The sequence below is a fragment of the Mauremys mutica genome, chromosome 1, assembly GCF_020497125.1.
Source record: "Mauremys mutica isolate MM-2020 ecotype Southern chromosome 1, ASM2049712v1, whole genome shotgun sequence".
Classification (NCBI taxonomy): Eukaryota; Metazoa; Chordata; order Testudines; family Geoemydidae; genus Mauremys; species Mauremys mutica.
In genome coordinates, this window is record NC_059072.1 from 247,169,666 (window position 1) to 247,193,011 (window position 23,346).

General features: G+C 43.2%; 1 protein-coding gene across 1 annotated transcript in view; it reads left to right on the plus strand.

The window, feature by feature from the left end:
* Positions 1–23,346, plus strand: part of NPAS2 (neuronal PAS domain protein 2) — a 158,410-nt gene that overhangs the window by 52,555 nt on the left and 82,509 nt on the right. Inside the window, exons 2-3 of the mRNA XM_045005967.1 lie at positions 6,797–6,850; positions 16,387–16,535. Coding sequence (XP_044861902.1) covers positions 6,797–6,850; positions 16,387–16,535 — 203 coding nt within the window. The remainder of the gene's footprint in view (positions 1–6,796; positions 6,851–16,386; positions 16,536–23,346) is intronic.

The following is a 23,346-nucleotide window of genomic DNA, read 5'->3' on the forward strand; positions in this document are numbered from 1 at the left end:
TGTTAATGATGCTATTTTGCCACAAAAAATCACAGGGCCTTCTCAAAATAAAATGCACATTAGAATGAAAAGGGATTTTCTTATATTTGTTAGTTACTTTCCAGCAATTGTGCTATAGACAACTATGTTTTCAGTTCTTTAATTCAATTTGTAATTTTTCATTAACTTTTCTTTTCCCTTTTGTGTGCTATTTTTAGCAGTAAACTTTAGCATGTTTTTGTAACAGTTCAGAGGGTTATATTTGGCCAAGATGTAGCAATAGGTTGAATTCCTGATTCAAATTTGATTTGCGCTCAAATCTGGTCATTTATTCTGATTTATTTGTATTCAGACAAATCCAGCCTAATAGTCTATCTGTTGCTTTGATTTTTCTATAGCATCCAGCATGGCAGGACTATCTAAGTGCCCCATCCAAAAAAAAAAAAAAGCTCAGAGTCAGAATGAAGCTCACTAAATCCTGGTAAGATTCACTTTGAAGTCCTACTGTGGAGCAGCCAGTGAGACAGGGAACATGCAGATTAGAGCAGGGGTTCTCAACCTTTTTCTTTCTGAGCCCCAGGCTACAACATGCTACAAAAACTCTATAGTCCACCTGTGCCACAACAACTGTTTTTCTGCATATAAAAGCCAGGGCCAGCAATAGGGGGTAGCAATCAGGGCAATTGCCCAGGGTCCCCCACCACAGGGGGCCCCCACAAAGCTTAGTTGCTCAGGCCATTATCTTTGAAAACTCATGGCAATCGGGGAAGGTCCCAGATGACTAGAAAAAGGTTAATATAGTGCCCATCTTTAAAAAAGGAAAGGAGGCGGCTCCGGGGAATTACAGGCCAGTCAGCCTCACTTCAGTCCCTGGAAAAATCATGGAGCAGGTCCTCAAGGAATCAATTCTGAAGCACTTTGAGGAGAAGAAAGTGATCAAGAACAGTCAGCATAGACTTACCAAGGGCAAGTCATGCCTGACTAACCTAATTGCCTTCTATGATGAGATAACTGGCTCTGTGGATGAGGGGAAAGCAATGGACATGTTATTCCTTGACTTTAGCAAGGCTTATGACATGGTCTCCCACAGTATTCTTGCCAGCAAGTTAAAGTAGTATGGGCTGGATGAATGGACTATAAGGTGGATAGAAAGCTGGGTAGATTGTTGGGCTCAACGGTATCAAGCGGAGTGCTCCAAGGGTCAGTCGTGGGGCCGGTTTTGTTCAATATCTTCAGTAATGATCTGGAGGATGGCGTGGATTGCACCCTCAGCAAGTTTGCAATGACACTAAACTGGGAGGAGCGGTAGATGCGCTGGAGGGTAGGGATAGGATACAGAGGGACCTAGACAAATTAGAGGATTGGGCCAAAAGAAATCTGATGAGATTCAACAAAGACAAGTGCAGAGTCCTGCACTTAGGATGGAAGAATCCCATGCACTACTACAGACTAGGGACCGAATGGCTAGGCAGCAGTTCTGCAGAAAAGGACCTAGGGGTACAGTGGACGAGAAGCTGGATATGAGTCGACAGTGTGCCCTTGTTGCCAAGAAGGCTAACGGCATTTTGGGCTGTATAAGTACGAGCATTGCCAGCAGATTGGCATTGGTGAGGCCTCATTTGGAGTACTGTGTCCAGTTTTGGGCCCCACACTACAAGAAGGATGTGAAAAAATTGGAAAGAGTCCAGTGGAGGGCAACAAAAATGATTAGGAGGCTGGAGCACATGACTTATGAGGAGAGGCTGAGGGAACTGGGATTGTTTAGTCTGCAGAAGAGAAGAATTCTTATACCGCTCCCTGAAAATCAGGCCCAAGGTGTTTAAAGCTGTGCATCTAAAAAACTGTAAATTGACAAATTACCCGAATTCATATACCACTCCCTGAAAATCAGGCCCAATTTGTTTCAAGTTGGGCATCTAAAAACTGAGGCACACAGGGGCCATTATGTCATCTGGGGATTGCTGGAGCTTAACAGCACTGCAACCACACACCTTCCCTGGACATGCCCCTGACTTGCTTCCTCCGATGGAGACTATGAAGGGTGGTGGCTTAGAGGTAAATTTGCTGGCTCTGTGCTCCCTTGGATTTCCCCATGCTGGGGAATCCACAGCACCCTGTTCTGGCAGCTTTGTGGCGGAAGATCTGTCCCAGTATGTACATGTGGTGAGCTGAGGGTTTCTTTCTCTTTAGGTATGTTCTCATTGTGGACTATCAATTTCAAATGCTGACTGATTTGATGGCTCACTTCAGTGAGAGACTCCTGATAGTAAGCAGCTTGAATCAGCAGAGAAGACTATCTTTTGCTTATTATCCACCTGCTGACTCCTGCCATAAGAGTAAAGTCACAAACATGATTGTCATTGCTAAGTGCTCTTATGGCAGGAGTCAACAGGTGGGCCTATTATTCATAGGGTTGCAAGTTCTTAATGTGCGAGCACTGTTCAGACTTTGAAGGAATACTGTATTGTTGTTAGTTTTGTGATGCAAGTTCTTTTGGGAGGAGCTGTGGCAAGGCACAAACGAATTTGTTCTCTGCCTTAATCACTCTAACAAGAGAAATCTCTGGGACTCAGTTCCGAAAGAGGGTGTTCCCTGTGTGCTGTCTGTGACCTCCCTCCCCTCTGTTCAGACTAGTTGGTACAGTATGAAATAAAAAAGTTGCACTAAGAATATACCCAGACTTCATGTCACTGATTTCTGCTCCAAAAGGAAGCTGGCCTGCAAGGCCCAGACATCTTCTACAGCTCCTCAGAGGGGTGACACAACTATTTAGCAACAAATACACCTCTACCCTGATATAACGTTGTCCTCAGGAGCCAAAAAATCTTACCACGTTATAGGTGAAACCGCGTTATATCGAACTTGCTTTGATCCGCCGGAGTGCGCAGCCCCGCCCCCCCAGAGTACTGCTTTACCATGTTATATCCTAATTCGTGTTATATCAGGTCATATTATATCGGAGTAGAGGTGTATAATTTGTTCTGCCATATCTATTTTATTGAGCGCAGTTCTAATTTCATATGCCAAATACAGACTCACAAACATTGTTAGCAACACTTAAGATGCTCTGGAGATTTGACTGTCAACAAATGGATGTGGAATCAAAGTGACAACTGGATAGTGTCTGATGCTGGCAGCATCACAGCAGCTCCTGGATGTGACATCAGTCAGTGAGAAAGCCAAATCCTGAACAGAAGGGTTAGGTCTATTGCCAGTGAGTATGGGCATATGCTTCCGCCACAGTATAATTCCATGTATTCTGTAGATATCCAGTAAAAAAGTTATTCTTTTTCTCTTCATTAATAAAAAAGTATAAAATGGTAACTATTACTGCAGTACTCAGAATCAGAATTTGTGTTCAAAACAGTGGAGAGGCCTAACTTAGTGATTTGAGCAAAGGCCTAGGGATTTAAGGCAAGGAACTTCTGGGTTCTAGTCTTTGGTTCTGTGACTGCTTCTGTGTTCTTGGACAGGTCATTTAACCACATTGCCTCAGTTCCCACCAATGGGCAAATAATTTTTAAAACTCTTGAATTATTTGTTTGAAAATGTCACTCCGTTTGTAAAATATATTATTTGAGAATATATTTGACAGTTCAGTTTATCAGTCTGACTCTGTGGCTCAGTGAATAATTTTTAAAAATATTTGTTGATTAATTTTAAAACAGTAATGAATATTGTCAAATAAATTATTTGCTAAATAATATTCGGCTGGCTATATGAATTTCCCCATTATGAAATGTGGATGATAATACTGACCTGCCTCATGGTGGTGTTGAGAAGCCTGATTAGCTAATGTATGAAAGCTTTATATCATAGAATGTCAGGGTTGGAAGGGACCTCATGAGGTCATCTAGTTCAACCCCCTGTTTCCCCAGACAGATTTTTGCCCCAGATCCCTAAACGCCCCCCCCCAAGGATTGAACTCACAACCCTGAGTTTAGGAGGCCAATGCTCAAATGAGCACTACTTACTATTATTTATTTGTTTATATTCTGGATTACAGAACACAGCAATTCCAATTGAATTCCAATTCAATAAAATTCAACACGTGCCCTCTGTATTTCCTATTTATGCTCCTCCACTACCCAATAAAAATCCCATTAAGCTTCTCATCTATAGTGGTTTTATCCTCAGACCATTGAACAGTAGCTTTTAACCTCCTGCTGCATTTGTATTGTTACAAAAAATTAACAGGATAATTTGCACATATCTCATATTCCTTAGCTAACAAGTGTCTCATGAGCTAATGGAGGATGACTATCTACTAGCTACTGACAAAATTATCCATAATTCTTCCCATTGATCAGTTTTCATTTTTGTTTTTAAACAAATATTCTTGAGACAATAAAATTCCTGCGCAAAATCATATGTTGAAATCGTATTCGGCCTAAGTAATGCATATTCATTAACTTGGCCCTCCTTTTTTAACTTTTTATTGTATCATGCTTCCTAAATTTTGTGGAATCATTTAATGGAAGGAATAGTGACTCGGGATGCCCATTTTCAAATCACAGAGTAGGAAGTCTAAAGTTTGAAACATTGTGCTGTTGATCCTGAAAATCCTTGTGTGGGGTGCAGCAGATGCATAAGGGTTTTGTGCTCTGATACAAGTGGGAGTACATGCCTTGAATGGACACAGGTAATGATAAACACGAGGCTTTGTTCTCCTCACTGCTTAGTATTATGTTTCAAGCCTCCCTTCTTCAAAAGAGCGCTCGGCAAAAGAGGGGCAGGCAGTGGACAAAGAATGAATGTATCAGACTATGTACACATTACCGCTTACGTCGGTATAAGTTATGTCGCTCAGGGCATAGGTGCCGACTGCGTGGGTGCTCCGGGGCTGGAGCACCCATGGGGAAAAATTGGTGGGTGCTCAGCACCCACCAGCAGCTCCCTGCCCCCCTGCCCAGCTCACCTGTGCCCCTGAGTGCGCCGTGTGCCCACTTTTTCCCCCTAGCTCCCAGCGCTTGCGCTGTGAAACATCTGTTTCACATGGCTGGGAGGGACGGCGGAGAAGGGGGAATGCGGCTCGTTCAGGGAAGAGGCGGGGCCAGGGTGGGGATTTGGGGAAGGAGTCCAATAGGGGCAGGGAGCGGGCGGAGTTGGGGCAGGGACTTTGGCGAAGGGGTTGGAATGGGGGCGGGGCAGGGGCGGGGAAAGGGAGTTGGGGTGGGGACGGGGGCAGAGGGTGCGAGCACCCACCAGCGCCAGGGAAAGTTGGAGCATATGGCTCAGGGGTGTGAATAAGCCACCCCCGTGCAACGTAAGTTACACTGACCTAAGCACTGGTGTGGACAGCGCTATGTCGGTGGGAGAGTTTCTCCTGCCAACATAACTACTGCCACTTGCGGGGGCTGGAGTAATTAAGTCAACTTAGAACATCTGCACTAGCAGTGCGACAGCAGGGCAGCTGCATCGGTGCAGTTGCACCACTGTAAGCTCTGTAGTGTAGCCATAGCTTGAGGAGACACAGCTTCATCCTCAGCTGTGCTGAGTTTACACGGCTTTTTACCTGTCTTGCCTACATGATTTACCTATTTTACCTACTCTTCTTATGAGCTATGGCTGGGCCTTTGTATGTATGTATTGCAGGCTCAAAATGGCTCATTCTTATAGAAGTAATGGACATACACCTTAGGGCAGATCAAGAATTAAGTCAGTATCTGACCATTCTGTTCCAAAAAGGTTAATACTGACAGGTATGGTACATGTTCAGTTTTGCACAGGGATTGCATTTTTTCTGTGTGGCAAGTCAAGTTGGTCTAACATAGGATTGACAGCTGCACCACTTAAAAACCTATTGAACTCTAAAAAATTGAACTCTAAAAACTAAGCTCAAGTCAAATAGTGAGAAGGCAGTTCAGTCTCCAGGCCCATTCAACCCCTGACCTCTCAGCTGAGACTTCAACAAGGGTCTCAGATGTTGTTAGTTGCAAGGCTGGTTTTTGTAACGTGCTCTAGGAACTAGACTGTGTCAATAGGACTTAAGCACATGCTTCAGAGCTTTGTGGAATTGAGCCTCTAGTGCGTCCTCATATTACCTTTGCCTTTGGGATTCCTGCGAGCTCTTATAGGAACTTTAAGCTTTCCCCAGCTGGAGGAACCACCCAAGAGGGCAGTAGTGGAAACAATACCTGCTTTTCCCCAGGGGTGAAACCTCTTTGGGACAGGAGGCCTTGAGTCTGCAGAGGGGTTCTATATTTGCCTCCCTGCATCTCCTGGAGTTCATCTAGCCCAATGGCTTTCAACCCATGGTCCATGGCCCACCCCCTAGGGCAGTCCACATATTATGTCTAAGGGGTTCGTGAAAGGTTGTCGTTACCACAGAGCAATGGTTTTCAGCTGTGGTTCACAGACCCCTGGAGCTCTGCAGACTATGTCTGAGATTTACAAAGGGATCCGCACCTCCATTCGAAATATTTCTGGGGCCTGCAAATGAAAAAAGGTTGAAAACCACTGATCTAGCCTAGTAACTTGGAGAAGGTATCCACAGTAGCCAGATTAGACTGTAAACTTTTCAGAGGAGGGACTGCCTTTTTGGTATGTGTTTTTACTTTGCCTACCACAATGGGGCCTTAATCTCTGATTGGAGCCCTTGGATGCTATTGCAGTACAAATCATTAATAATGAATCATAACATCTACAATAGATGGTTCTTAAAATTAAGGACAGAGTTTAAAACCCTGATGACATATTTATTTGGCTTGGGTACTGTCAGTCTGTTATTACAGTAAAGCAGAAGTGACTCTGAGATTAACCTGAAGGTAGAGCTAATGACATGACAACTTATAATAACTCTGCATTCTTTCAACAGAAAAAGCTATTTAGACAATCTCATGGATGAAAATGAGAAAGACAGGGCAAAGAGGTGAGCACTTTTTTTCTTTTATAACACTGTTCATTTTGTTGTGAACCTAAGATTTTATGTTGCTGCAAAAGCTGTTTTTTCCATCTTAATTAATCAAAAGGGAGAGAAAAATAAAGCCAAATACAACTTGAAAAACTGTTGAATCACAAAGCACTATTATCAGCCATCCTTTAAGAATAAAAGCATGTTAATAGTGCTTCCTCTGAAAAATATCTGCAAGGCAAATACAAGGGTTATTTTTTCACATTACTGCATAAGATCAACCGAGGAACCTACAGAACACTATTTCTGCCACAATACAACTGTCTAGTCCACCATGTGTATAAAATATCCATGTTATCATATAATCTTTTCTGGAAAGCACTTTGTAAAAGAAACACAGATTGTTCATTGAAAATAATGAGGTTTTCTTATTATGTTACTCAGTTTATACATGGGTAATTATCTGATAATGATTTGGGGGAAAAAACAAAACAAAAAATGACTAATACTCTCAAATCACCTTATCACCAAAAATCAATAACATTATAAACATTACTTCAGACCTAAACATAATCTCCTTTCATACGTGCTTGTTATGGATTGGGTTAAACCCCATTGAAGCTAGGCTAAATGATGGCGCAGTTAAATGCCCCTTTGGTTAGTAATAGTCAAAACAATAGAAGCCACCACCAAACACACAGATCCACTTGGCAAGACTGAGTCAGAAGCTATGCCATGCAGGGTGAGGGGTTTACCGGGATTGATACAGCAAATGCAGGGGTTAAAGGATTGATTGATGGAGCTGTTGTGTGTGTCTGTGTTTTTGTGGACAACGGGAGAAAACACTACAGAGCAAGGGCAGAAAAACCAAGGGCACAATCAGAACAAGCACTGGGAATGTGGTCTTAAGAAAACATAAGCGAGAGTTTAGGGAAAGAAAAAAAAAGCTAAGGGAGACAGATTTTGAGCTGAGTGCTGATTGGAAAAGGTGCCTGCTACTGTGAGCAAAGACACTGTCTCTTGTTGTTTTATTCCTGCTGTGTTCGAGGAAAAAGGTCTTTGTACATTCTTTGTAAATAAACAGTATTGCTTCAAAGAAACATCTGGTTCCATCACCAATTACTGCTCCTAACTGGAACAACCCACAAGATGCTGAATTTTTGGCTAATTGATTGGATCTAAAGCGGTAACGTGCTATTAACTACAGTGGTAAAGTCACAGTTAATACATACACAGGAAATTGCTACTAACACTTTGTAGGGGTTGCCTTTTCAGGTAGAAAATCGTGTTTTGCAGTAAAACTCCATAATAATTGGCTGGCACCAGGAGTGTCACAGAATCTGTTTGCTAGCAATTTTTTTGGAAGTGTGATCTGTACTGCAACCAGCAGTTTAACTGGTGTAGAGGGAGCCTTAGGTTGCGTGTATTTTTTTCCTTTGTTCTTTCTAATGAAAGTATTTCCAGTCCGGGCACAACTAGTTGGTCCAGGCTCGTCTCTTTTGATTCTGTTCCTGCTTCTTCCCTCCTGCAGTCTTTTTTCACTAATATAGGTCAAAACCCTCTGCAGCCCCGCTCAACTGTTCTCCTTTGCTTCTTTTCTAATTCATGCATGCTCGAGATACAGAAGCCCACTGTTTGATACCAGAAGCAATGTGCTGACCTAACTGCTGCAACCACTTAGGACTGCAAGGAATGTCTTCTGAGGCAAAGGGCCTATCAAAGTTTTCCCAAAGCCACTGTGCCAACACTCTTCACAAGGGACTTAATGCACGAGAGTTGCTAAACATAGTATTATTAATGCACACTACAAAGAAGCACAATGTAAGGATGTGCCTAACCATCTGTAAATAATGTAGACATCTGTGAATGGAGGAGGAGGATGAAGGGAATGGATGCCTCATGCCACATTACATCATGAAAAAGATGTCTTTGGAGATGGTATATCGCAGCTGAAAGTTTCATACAAAGTGTCAAGAATTATAACATTGCTGGATTGCGGGGTTGTTTTGCATGGAATGGGGAATGAAGCAAAGGGGAGAATAGAGGGAAGAATTCCAGATTTAACTGTCACTACCAGTTCACACACTTAGGTCCAAATTACTTTTATGATGCATGCAAGGCAACCATTCAAAAAGGGGGTTAGCAAGCAACATACACACAGAACGGACATAGGAAAACACATATCTTAAATAGTGGTAGTTATTACCATCTGCTGACATTTTAATGCCTCTTTTTTTTGTAAGGGGCATTTTTGGTGATGCATAGGGACAAGCCTTTGTTAATATTTACTCAGAATCAAAATTCCATTCGGACAGTGTATCTTTTCCCCATCAGCATATGCCATATTGCTTTGAAAATAACCAGGAGGTACATAACCAGGACTAATGGTATGAATTGTGCAATCGGAATTTGCTTCCTTTAATAGTTTGATATAGTTTGTGTCGATGCCCTGCTCTGCAAGAGCTTTCAACACTGCATTGATCTCTATGCTGTCGAGCGCTCTATGCTGTCGAACACTGCACTACAGATATAACCTTGTTTGATACTCCCGCTCACATCCCAGTTAAGAAAGATGTGAAACAAGGAGACACGGTTTCACCGAAACTCTTCACAGCCTGCCTTGAAATGGTAATGAAGCGAATGAATTGGAAGGGTGGACTCAACATCAACGGAGAACAGTTAAACCATCTCAGATTTGCGGACGATATTGGGTTGGTCACCGAAAACGATATCAAACTACAGAAAATGCTGTGAGAACTCAATACAAAAAGTATCCAAGTTGTACTGAAAATTAATTGCTCCAAAATGAAATTTATGTGGTCTGGTACCTTACCAAAAGTTCAAATAACAATCAAGGGAGAACAAATAGAAGAAGTTGAGCAATATGTCTATTTGGGCCAAGGAATTAACATGCACCAAAATCAAGAAGGTGAACTCTTGCTGTCATAGGTTTATTCCCCACTTTGAACTTTAGCGTTCACAAGATGGGGACCTGCATGGACTCCTCTAAACTAAATCCTAGTTTAGATCTGGTAAACGCTGCCACCAGCCAAGTTTTTAGTGTCTGGCACACTCCCTGTTCCCCCAAACTTTCCCTGGGGAACACAGATCCAAACTCCTTGAATCTCAACACAAAGGGAAATAATCCATTCCCCCCCACCTTCTTTCCCCTCCCCTTGTCCTTGGGAGAGATACCTTGATTCAAACTCCTTGAATCAAACAAAGAGGGATTCACTTTTCCCCCTCCCCTTCCTCTGAAAATCCAAACAAGGGAAGAAATCAATCAAGTTCTAAAAAGAAAAGATTTTATTAAAGAAAGAAAAAAAGTACACTATCTCTGTATCACCAAGATAAAATATACAGGGTCTAGCTTATAAGCCTGGAGAGGCCCCCCCCCTTCTCAGAATAATTAAAGTAACAGCAAACAGAAATAAAGATATTTCTTCAGCAAACACACAATTGCAAATGTAGAAATCAATTATAAGACTAAACCGCCTTCTAATACTCACTATACTGAATAGAAGAAAATACTTCAGGAAACCTTGGAGAACTTGAATATGTCTGGCCTCTCTTAAATCCAAAGAGAGAACGGCAATCCAAACAAAGGACACAGACAAAGACTTCCCTCCACAGAGATTTGAAATTATCCTGTCCCTTGATTGGCCCTCTGGTCAGGTGTTCCTCAGGTTACTGAGCTTGTTAACCCTTTACAGGTAAAAGAGACCTTAACCCTTACTATCTGTTTATGACACGCCCCCCAAATCACAGACAGTGGGGGAACCACACTGACAGTGATTTCTTCCTAGAACTTTAAAAATAAACAGATTAATAAAACACATGCACCGTTACATATACTACTAAATATGTAAACAACAAGATATTTGACATTCAAGAACACTTTTTAACCATTTGACCGGACATACTTGGCAACGTCCTTGCCCATCCCCTCCCAGTGGAAGGACTTCCCCAACCTGTCTTTGGTTCTGTTTACCCCAGAATGACCACTGGGATGATCATGGGCCAAGCTTAAGAGCTTTTTCCGGTACTTAGTTGGAACTACCAACTGTTTTTGAGGATGCCAGCCTTCCTGGTGTCCAACAGAAAGAATCTCCTTATATAAAAGTCCTTGTTCTTCAACAAACTGGTTTCGGTTAGATGACTTGAGAGGCGGTGGGTTGCTCCGTGCCGCCGCCCAAGCTTTCTTAAGGCTGTCATCGGCTTCCTGCTCAGTCTGGAACTGTTCCCTTGAGGCTGGAGACACCAGTTCCTCCATAGACTGTGGACTTGGGCTTGGTCCCCCTGGAAGCGATGTAGGTGATGAGGTTGTTTCGGCTGACTGTGAACCGCTCTCCGCTGGTGCACTAGGTGATATTTCAGGCTCTGGCTGAGCCTCTTGGTTAGGGTTGTCTGCTGCTTCTGCCAGTTCAGGCCCGCTGGCGCCCTCTGGCGATGGGGTTGGAAACGGGTTTGCAAGCGCTGGCGTCAGTGCTGGCAATGGTTCTGCCGCTGGTTGTTCTTCCAGTTCCGGGTCTGGGACTGGAAGTACTATGGGTGTGGTAGTTGTTGGCATTGGATCCGGTTCCTCCACCTCTGTCTGGGTCTCTGGTAACACAGACGGGGTCCTGGTGGACGGCTCAGGAACAGGGATGGGAGTGGAAGCTTGTTTGGCCTGGCTGTGGGTGACCACTCCCCCCCTCTCGGCCCGTTCCACATGGTTGGCCAAGTCTTCCCCCAGTAGCATGGGGATGGAAGAATTGTCATAGACAGCAAAAGTCCACTTTTCTGACATCCATGCATCCCAATTTTTTCTAATGTAGTAGGCGTGTCTGGGGAATGACACATCTGGTTTCCATTTTAGGGCTCTGAACTGCTGACGGGCATGCTCAGGTGTTAGCCCCATTCTGAATCTGGCCTTTGTTTGAAACAGTTTATAATTGTTTATGTTTTTCTTAGGCATTTTAGCTGCCACTTCTGCTAAGGGTCCACTGAGCTGTGGCCTCAGCTCTATCATGTATTGGTCTTCAGGGATGCTGTACCCATGGCAGGTTCTTTCAAAATTTTCCAAGAAGGCCTCAGTGTCATCACCTGCCCTGTAGGTGGGAAATGTCTTGGGGTGGGGAACAGTGCCTGGAGAAGGATTGTTAGGGTTGGCTGGAACATTTGGGTTAGCCCTTGCTAATTCCAGGGCCTGCTGGTGGGCCTCCCTCTGGAGCTCCAGCGCCCTCCTGTGGTCAGCCTCTTGCTTCTCCATCTCTCTTTTGTGGTCAGCCTCTTGCTTCTCCACCTCTCTTTTGTGGTCAGCCTCTTTGGCTTTTTCTTTTATTTCCATTTCCTGGAGTTTTAATTGCAATTCCTTTTCTTTTAATTGCAGTTCTCTTTGTCTTGTTTCCAGTTTAGAGGCTTCCTTGGCACTCATTTTTTCTGCTTTCTGGTGCTGGCCACACCCCTCTGCAGTCAGTGAATTATCTGTGTTGCTTGGTTCAGTTGCTTGGATTACAAGTTCCTAACCTTTCTATTCCCGGCTGAATAAAAAGAAAACAAAACTTTTCATTTGCAAATGGTGTTTTGCTGATTGTTGCTGTCTCACAAGAAACCAGAAAAAATGGTTTTGTAACTTGTTTCTAGCAATTTGCTAAGTACCTTCCAACGTAGCCCAGCTGGAAATCTCCTTCTAACAATACCTTGTTAGAAACTGAATACCTCTACCCCCCCCCTCTTCTCAGGCTGCCTCCCTGCTCTAGAGGGAAAGAATAGCTCTCAATGGCTCCTGGTTCTTAATACCTCCCAACCGCTGCCTACCATGTCATAGGTTTATTCCCCACTTTGAACTTTAGCGTTCACAAGATGGGGACCTGCATGGACTCCTCTAAACTAAATCCTAGTTTAGATCTGGTAAACGCTGCCACCAGCCAAGTTTTTAGTGTCTGGCACACTCCCTGTTCCCCCAAACTTTCCCTGGGGAACACAGATCCAAATTCCTTGAATCTCAACACAAAGGGAAATAATCCATTCCCCCCCACCTTCTTCCCCCTCCCCTTGTCCTTGGGAGAGATACCTTGATTCAAACTCCTTGAATCAAACAAAGAGGGATTCACTTTTCCCCCTCCCCTTTCCCTGAAAATCCAAACAAGGGAAGAAATCAATCAAGTTCTAAAAAGAAAAGATTTTATTAAAGAAAGAAAAAAAGTACACTATCTCTGTATCACCAAGATAAAATATACAGGGTCTAGCTTATAAGCCTGGAGAGGTCCCCCCCCCCTTCTCAGAATAATTAAAGTAACAGCAAACATAAATAAAGATATTTCTTCAGCAAACACACAATTGCAAATGTAGAAATCAATTATAAGACTAAACCGCCTTCTAATACTCACTATACTGAATAGAAGAAAATACTTCAGGAAACCTTGGAGAACTTGAAGAATATGTCTGGCCTCTCTTAAATCCAAAGAGAGAATGGCAATCCAAACAAAGGACACAGACAAAGACTTCCCTCCACAGAGATTTGAAATTATCCTGTCCCTTGATTGGTCCTCTGGTCAGGTGTTCCTCAGGTTACTGAGCTTGTTAACCCTTTACAGGTAAAAGAGACCTTAACCCTTACTATCTGTTTATGACACTTGCGAAGAAAGAAAGCTGGTTGGCGCACATTCAGTTCTATCAAGGATGTCCTCCAAGGAAAAATCAACAAGGCAACATGCGGCAGCCTCTTCAACTCAACAGTACTGCCAGAAGTGTTGTACGGCAGCGAAACACGGGCACCGATGAAGACAGAGGAGCAGCAACTGTCTGTCACGGAGAGGGCGATGGGAAGAAGAATTCTGGGAATTTAAATGCGAGACTGAGTCCCCAATGAAGTGATCAGACAGCAGAGTGGAGTGGAGGATGTCATTGCTGAGAGCAGGCATAATAAAATGTGGTGGGCCAGGCATATAACGAGGCTCACTGACAATCGATGGACTGCAGCTGTCGCTGAGTGATATCCACGGGAACTGAAACGACCACTTGGCCAACCTCCAAAGAGAAGGGAAGATTTTATTGTGAAAAGACATGGCTGCACATGGAGAAGGAAGGCCAGGATATGAGACAAATGGAAGACGTATTGTGATTGGCGCAATCTGTACGAGGGCTGAAAGACTGATCCATCAAGGTGATTAAGGTGAATGGTATGAAATTAAGATAAGGACAACTTCAGCAGAGTATCAGGGATAGTGCCCTATTAGTGAGATTTACTAAGCTATGGAATAAGCTTACAAGGGAAGTGATGGAACCTGCACTGTTCAAGACATTTAAAACTGGACTGAACTAAGCACTAGCAAATATACAATCCTGCATAGGCAAAGGGATCGATTAGACGACCTAATAAGGTTTTCTGTTTTCTTCCTTTAAGGATTCTACTCTGTTCATTGATTTGGATCTTAGTAGAGTTATTTCCGCTACAGAAGTTTTCAGATTTCCTTTGTGAATAAAATGTCAAGTGTTAAAAATAGGTACTTTCTGGTTTCTGTCAAAACATCTTTTACTTTCTGGGCAAGCAACACATACTCCATATATGGTTGGGGAGTTTCAGTTTTTGAAGGAATGGGAGCCTTCAAGCTAACACGGGCTGAGGATTGAATTACATGAACATAAAATGTTGGTTTTCTTTAAATCTACTTGAATTGTTCAGAAATACAATGAAGATGGATTCAAATCTTGTCCCAACAGTCTTCTGCATGTGTAACAGGAATAGGCTTAAATCAGTTAGACAGCATCCACCTAACCTTTTGTGTTCAAAGCTGTAAAATAACCAAAGATTGGCTTCTTTCCAGTGCATCTCAAAGAGTATTCAGGCCAGAGAGCAAGACAAACAAAAATTACCCCCCACCCAGTCACTGGAAACATATGGAAGCCTCCATTGTGATATCTCTGCTGAAAATGTTTATTGCCATATTGGTCCTTAGAGGAATGTCCAAGTTGGGTTAAATTCTATTCTTATTTACACCAGTGTATGCCCAGGTTTCTTCATTAACTTCAGTGGTATTACTGGATTGACGCTGGTGTTACGTTTAGAAGAAGTTGGCCTGTTAATTATTAAATCCTGTCTATTTCTAACCAGATTTTTAGCTTGTTATACATTTAAGCCAAGTAAATCTTAGCCTATGATGTTCTTGTTTGCCTGGAACCTTTCAATGGAGTAAGCAGAAGTTCCAGCATATTTTACAATTCATTTTTTGCCTGGTCATATAAGCCTAGGAGATACCCTCCTAGAAAACTGTCCATTAACATACATAAAAAAATGTTCATACTGAGAGACCAAGGATGCACTGAAGAGTACAATTCTTAGTTTACAGATTAGTGTACAATAAATAAAAATTAAAATACAGCTACTGAGCAGATTGTTAGAAACATTAATAGCAACATTACGGTAGTGTCTAAAAGCCCCAGATGAAATTGGGGCCCCATTGTTCTATGTACAAACACATAAAAAGAGACAGTCCCTGCCCCAGAGATGCTGGAATTAGGAGTTTGGGGGATGCTGCCACAACCCTTGGCTTGAAGTGGTTTCCACTATACGGAGTTTACAGTTTGGTTCAATGGCTCTCAGCACCCTCACTATAAAAATTGTTCCAGCTCCCCTGCCCTGAAGAATTTACATTTTAAATAGACAAGACGCATAAAGGAAGTAGTATTAACCCCATTTTACAGATAGAGAATTGAGACACAGTGAAATTAAGTGACTTACCCAATGGCACATATAGAGTCTGTGACAAAACGGGGACTTAACCTAGAATCTCAGTCCAGCGATTAAACCACAAGACCAACTTTCCTTTCTACAGTTAAACTTGTGCAGGATGCTTAGAAACTGCCATAGTTTTTTTTACTTTTTTATCTGACCAAGAAATAATTTAGGATACCTAAGTGTTTTGATCAGCCCAAAAGTTTGAGGATTATAAATTGTTTTCTGGGCCAACAAAATGTGTTGCCATATTATTTACCTTGTCTACTTACAATCTTCCTTTACTGAAAGTACCTCAGCATAGAATGCATGAATTTCGAGTACACACACACACATGAAAATCTGTGCTCACAAGACAAGCTTTATGATTTGCCAGAAAACAAGGACATGAAATCCCTCCACATCTTGTCCTGCTGCTGGAGTGATGAGGGAGGACAGAAGAGCCAACATCTGCTCACTGAGTGAGTACAGGAATAAGATAACGAAGTCAGAGAGCATAGATAGCTCAGTGGTTTGCGCATTGGCCTGCTAAACCATGTTGGGAGTTCAATCCTTGAGGGAGCCATTTAGAGATCTGGAGCAAAAATGTGTCTGGGGATTGGTCCTGATTCAAGCAGGGGGTTGGACTAGATGACCTCCTGAAGCCCCTTCCAACCCTGAGATTCTATGACAGTGAGAAAGGCCAGTTCTTAGATGCTTGTTTAGCTTTGCGTGGTGCCAGCCATCAGTGTTCACACACTGATGCATAGAGAGTTCATTCTCTAAATAACATATCGCAAGAAGAATATGTAATGATTACTCTTTCTGGTCCATTCATTATTTTTTTTCATACTTATAGGGCTTCCCGTAACAAGTCTGAAAAGAAGAGACGTGACCAATTCAATGTTCTCATCAAAGAGCTCAGCTCCATGCTTCCAGGCAACACCCGTAAAATGGACAAAACTACAGTGCTTGAAAAAGTCATTGGTTTTCTGCAGAAACACAATGGTAAAAATTGCTAAACCTATCCATTTACAGTCAAACTGTACCAAATCCTTGTTATTCCAATGATGGTCAGAGTGGCTCAAGTGGTTAAAAATTTCATAGTAAGATTTTTTCCAAGTCATAGTTTATGCCGAGAAAACTTAAGGGTACCATGCAACTCAAATCAGTCTCCTCGGCTACTCCTTGGTACAGGGTAGTACTTACCCTACTTGCTCTGTAGTATAATGCCTGTTCCGACCTGATGGGCTTGCTCAAGACTGCCTTTCTTGATCACAGTGCTCCTTTTGGTTGTTGGGCTCAAGTGAATGAAGCCGGTCAGTCCTCTGACATTCTAAGACAGAGGATGTGTGCCTCCCTAGCTATGAATATCAGGCAGCCAGGGAAGAAATGCAAAGGGCACAGAACTCTGAAGTGGACCTGTGAGCTAAGCAGGGGAGGGACTTGTGCTCTGAACAAAAAAGTGATCAGGAGGGAAAGAGGAAGCTCCCTTCACCAGACACCAACAGACTTCTGACTGGAGGGGGAAAATATTCTTCTTAGCTTCTCTAAAAGTAGTTGCAGGGAGCCAGTCTATTCCCTCCTGGGGTATTGTGAAAGGGCTGTGACTCCTGCACACTGTGGGCCCTGATTATGAAAAAGAATCAGCTTCTGAGGATAGGGGAGTTATATAAGAAGCTTACCTGTGTGCCTCTGTACATTCCTGGTGTAGAGCTGATGGGTTTGGAGTGGGGTTGTTTTCCCTGGATAAGCTAACCTGCTACTAAGCCAGCATCCATAGTCTTGTCTCTCCTAGGTCTCAGTTTCTACTTCATCATGCCACTACACTTTTTAACAGATGAAAATCCATCAGGGATTCTTTAAAAAAAAAAATTGGAGAACGTGAAGGCTCAAGGTTGCAAATTTAAATAATTTTCTATACAGAAAATATCTTAAAGAAAGATTACATGTCATTCTTTCTGGCTTTAAAATATTGATCATTGTTTCTCTGGCGCTTGTATCCATGTGCCATCACACCAAGCAGGCTGAAGGGTGGTGAAAGGAGGGGAACTCAGAACTAATGTGTATATAGTGTAGTACAATGGGAAATTCTGACATTAAGGGCCAAATTTTTAAAATTGGTTTAATAAATTGTATTCACAAATATTTGCTTGCATAAATTTGGGGGACTTCTACCCAATGTGCACAAGCAAATACCAGTTTTTCATTTTGAGGCCATTTGCAAATTTGGCATAGAATAGTACAATAAAGACAGCTGCTGAATAGTGATGACTGCCAGAAATTTATTTTAAAGTATATCTGAAGGGTGAATGTTTATTCTCATAAAAACGTGTCAGCTCTGCCATTATATCTCAGTACTGATCTCTAACCCTTGCTGTTCCCTTGGGGGCCGCTGAGCAAAAACTATTAATGTGCTGAATTGTACCACTCTTCTGTGATGTGTTTAGAGACAGATCACCTCTTGCTGAAGGAATCCTGAGGCCTTGCAGAGGCAGATGGTTCTACCAAAGATGTGGGGTTGCCCCCGCCTCATACCCCATGAAATGGGCAGATGCTTCAGCCCCCACAAATCATACACCTCTACCCCGATATAATGCGACCCGATATAAGGCGGGTTCGCATACAAGGCGGTAAAGCTCTGACACGCTGCTCTGAGCAGCGTGTTAAGGGTGCTGGGCCAGGCCAGGGCCAAGGGGTTTGATAAGGGGCAGAGGGTCTCGGGGGTGGTCAGGGGCTCCCCCCCCCAGGGTCTGGGGGGCAGGAGCTGTGGGAGGGCACTTTTGGGGGCCCTGCAGTCCTAGAGTGGCCCGGGGGATTGTTGGGGGGGCCGGGAGCAGCCCACTCTGCTTCCCTTGCCCTGGCCCCAGCCATGTTGCTCAGGAGAAGGGGTTTGGGGGAAGGGATCCCCCCCGCCCTCACCAGCTGCGGCAGAAGCAGAGCAGCCTGGCCCCGGCCCGCTCCACTCCGCAAGCTCCCAGCCGCAGCACTCCGCTTCCAGCTGCAGGTGAGTATGTGGAGCGTCCTTTCCCCAACCTCCCCGCACTCACCGGCGGCGGGAAGTGGAGCAGCCCAGCCCCAGCCAGCTCCACTCCGCCAGCTCCCTGCCATGGCGCTCAACTTCCCACCAGGCAGGTGAGTGCAGGACCGTTCCCTAGCCACCCCCGCAGCGACACAGCTGGGGCCGAGGCAAGGAAAGCAGAGTGGGCTGGGGCCGCGTCGCTCCGCTTCCCACTGCAGGTGAGTGCGCGGGGCATCCTTTCTCCAACCTCCCTGCACTCACTGGCAGCAGGAAGCGAAGCGCCTTGGCTGGGAGGTGGCGGAGTGGAGCGGGCTGGGGCCGGGCTGCTCCGCTTCCCGCCGCTGCTGGTGAGTGCCTGTCAGGGGGTGGGGGAGAGGGGTGGATAGGGGTCAGAGCAGTCAGGGGACAGGGAGGTTGGGTAGGGGGTGGGGTCCTGGGGGTGATTAGGGATGGGGGTCTCTGGAGGGGGTGGTCAGGGAACAAGGAAAAGGGGGGGGGCCAAAGCAAGTTTGATATAACGCGGTCTCACCCATAACACGGTGAGATATTTTGTCTCCCGAGGACCACGTTATATTGGGGTAGAGGTGTAGATCCTTTCAGATCTTCGAAAATGATCTAGAAGTCTTGACCATTCACTTGAAGGCTTTGTGCAGGCTCCAAGTTCCTGGCAGGATGGCAGTGGCTCTCAACCTTTCCAGACAACTATATCCCTTTCAGCAGTTTGATTTGTCTTGCGTATCCCAAGTTACACCTCCCTTAAAAACTTCTTGTGGAATCCCAGTGACTTCACTAGAACTCCATATGGGTGAAGGGGTCCAACCAGTGATTTCCCTACACCCCCCCCAGGGGGGTGTACACTCCCCCTGAATTTTCCCAACACCCCCCCCCCCCCCCCGAGTTTTGTGAGCTAGTTACATACCAATTTAGTGAGTGTTTGGAAATCTGAATTTAAATTGAAACATTAATACACACTTTAAAAGCTTATACAGTGTATGATAAAATATGTGTATCTGAAAAAGTATAATAGATTTGAAAAGTATGAACATAGACTAGCTTCCTTGCTTCCTTATACAGCTGTTTTTTATGATGTCAGTGCATTCATTGCGGTGATGTTGGCCAACCTAATAATTTCAAATGATGATTTGTAAGCAAAGTCTAAATGAGTTCTCCCTGACAGCTAGTAATGAGCTGGGGGCTAAGGCTTTAGGGCCAGATTATATTTACATTCACACCTAATCTACATAGGTATCCAGCAAACAGAGCTGTGTTGTCCAAGTGATAGATTTTGGCTGGGGTTGGGTTACAAACCACTTGAATGTGGGGGAAGGGGGGATGAAATGTTGTTCTTATTGTATGAGTAAAGGGCAGTAGAACTGTACTTAGTCTGTGATGATTTGAAGGCATCAAGAGAGAGGGTGGGGACCTGTCCCTCTCCACTGTTTAAAGACAGAGTTGATTAGGCTCCATAGATAGTCTTTTGTTCTGTTAAGTGACCACTGCAGCTGAAATCACTGACAATCAGGTCTAAGTGCTTAGTCCTGTTGTGGGGACTGTTTTTGTGTAAGAGACAGCCCAGACTGCACTAGCAGCGAGGTTCCCGCACTGAGAGCTCAGCTGAAATCACTGAGAGCTGGTGGAACCTCAAGAGACCAACTCGCAGAAGTCACAGTGGTAGGTGACAGCAGAGGGTGACTGTGCAGGGCCATTGGCAACAGAGCGATGGAGTGAACGGTGGCACAACGAACAGCCGTGGCCAGAGCGAACTGTGCCTTTTTGTCCCCCACCTGGAAGGTGTACTCACGTGAAAGCACCTCTGAACTCTGAGTCTCCACTGACTAAGGACAACACCAGTGAGTGGAGTGTGGTGAAGGGAAAAGTGAGGGGCATGTTAAATAAACATTTGTTTGTTGGACTATATTTTAGTCACTTTGCTCCAGAATGCTAGATTTGTGACTGGGAATGGAAACTTATATAAATATGTTTCCCAGTAGGCCAAGGTTTTTAAAATGCAGTATTTGCCAAGGTTGTTATCTCACATTGTTGCTATCTTGGGAGGTCATTATGTTGGGGAGTTTCTGTACTAAACATTTTTATTATAATTAATTTTTACATAAGAATGGTCATACTGGGTCAGACCCATGGTCCATATAGCCCAGTATCCTGACTTACAACCGTGGTCAAGGCCAGGTGCTTCAGAGGGAATGAATAGAACAGGGAATCATCAAGTGATCCATCCCCTGTTGCCCATTCCCAGCTTCTGGCAAACAGGCTAGGGACACTCAGAGCATGGCGTTGCATCCCTCTCATCCTGGCTAATAGCCACAGATGGACCTGTTCTCCAGGAATTTATCTAGTTCTTTTAAAAATCCTGTTATAGTTTTGGTCTTCACAGCATCCCCTGGCAAAGAGTTCCCTGGGTTGACTTTATATTGTGTGAAGAAATACTTCCTTTTGTTTTTTTTAAATCTGCTGCCTATTAATTTCATTGGGTGACTGCTAGTTCTTGTGTTATGTGAAGGATTAAATAAAATTTCCTTATTCACTTTCTTCGCACCAGTCAAGATTTTGTAGACCTCTATCATATCCCCATTAGTCATCTCTTTTCTAAGCTGAAAATTCCCAGTCACTTTAATCTCTCCTCCTGTTTCATACCCCTCATCATTTTAGTTGCCCATCTCTGTACCTTTTCCAATTCCAATATATATATATTTTAGGATGGGTGACCAGATCTACACACACTATTCAAGGTGTGCACGTACCATGGATTTATATAGAGGCAATATGATATTTTTCTGTCTTATTATCTATCCCTTTCTTAATGATTCCCAACATTGTTTGCTTTTGTGACTGTTGCTGCACATGGAGTGGATGTTTTCAGAGATCTATCCACAATGACTCCAAGATCTCTTCCTTGAGTGTTAACAGCTAATTCAGATGCCATCATTTTGTATGTAAAGTTGAGATTGCTTTCCAATGTGCATTACTTTGCATTTATCAGCACTGAATTTAATTTGCCATTTTGTTGCCCAGTCACCCAGTTTTGTGAGATCCCTTTGTAGATCTTCGCAGTCTGCCTGGGACTTAACTATCTTGAGCAATTTTGTATCATCTGCAAATTTTGCCACCTCACTGTTTACCCATTTTTCCAGATGAATATGTTGAATAGGACTGGTCCCAGTACTGACCCCTCAAGGATACCACTATTTATCTCTCTCCATTCTGAAAACTGATAATTTATTCCTACCCTTTGTTTCCCATCTTTTAACCAGTTACTGATCCATGAGAGGATCTTCCCTCTTACCCCATGATGGCTTACTTTTCAAAAGTCAATTTTTTTTAGAAATCTAGATCTGTTGTGTGTTTTGGTGTAACTTGCATTTTCCTTATGTTAAATTTGCATTATCCTAACAAAACATTTACTTTATTCACTTTCTTCACATCAGTCAAGATTTTATAGACCTTTAGCATATCCCCCCTTAGTCGTCTCTTTTCTAAGCTGAAAATTCCCAGTCATTTTAATTTCTTCTCCTGTTTCATACCCCTAATCATTTTAGTTGCCCATCTCTGTACTTTTTGCATTTCCAGTATGTCTTTTTTGGGATGGGGTAACCAGATCTGCACACAGTATTCAAGGTGTACATGTGCCATGGATTTATATAGAGGCAATATGATATTTTCTGTCTTATTATCTATCCCTTTCTTAAAAAAACAAAGGTTTCAGAGTAGCAGCCGTGTTAGGCTGTATTGCAAAAAGAACATAAGCTTTCGTGGGCTACATCCGATGAAGTGGACTGTAGCCCACGAAAGCTTATGCTCAAATAAATTTGTTAGTCTCTAAGGTGCCACAAGTGCTCCTGTTCTTTTTAAAAAAGCAAACAGAATGTTGGGAATCACTGACTGCCGCTGCACACTGAGTGGATGTTTTCAGAGAACTATCCACAATGACTGCAAGATCTTTCTTGAGTGTTAACAGCTAATTCAGACTCCTTCATTTTGTATGTATAGTTGAGATTGTTTTCCAATGTACATTACTTTGCATTTATCAACATTAAATTTCATCTGCCATTTTTGTTGCCCAGTCACCCCATTTTATGAGATCCCTTTGTAATTCTTCGCAGTCTGCCTGGGACTTACCTATCTTGAATAGTTTTGTATCATCTGCAAATTTTGCCACCTCACTGTTTACCCATTTTTCCAGATCATTTATGAATATGTTGAACAGCACTTGTCCCAGTACCGACCCCTCAGGGATACCACTATTTATCTCTCTCCATTCTGAAAACTGATAATTTATTCCTACCCTTTGTTTCCCATCTTTTAACCAGTTACTGATCCATGAGAGGACTTTCCTCTTACCCCATGATGGCTTACTTTTCAAAAGTCAATTTAAATTAAATACATTTTTTTAAATGTATATTTTTTTAGAAATCTAGACCTGTTATGTGTTTTGGTGTAACTTGCATTATTCTTATGTTAAATTTGCATAATCCTAACAAAACATTTATTTTATTCATATCTCTTTTATATATCTCATTGGTCCTGACACCCCCCCTGTAAATTCGAACACCTCCCCTAATTTCAATTCCTGGGGAAACCACTGGGTCCAACCTCACAGAGCAACTTGCAGGACTGGGGCCTAGTGAATTAGTCTATGCCACTTTGCTCTCTTTTATTCCTTGGACAATCTCTCCACCTTCTCAGAGTTGAGACATATGGGTGTAATGAAGAAGCAGATAAAACTCTTACATCACGACAGCAACATAATTAAGTCACAAATGTCAAAATAATTGAGGAAAG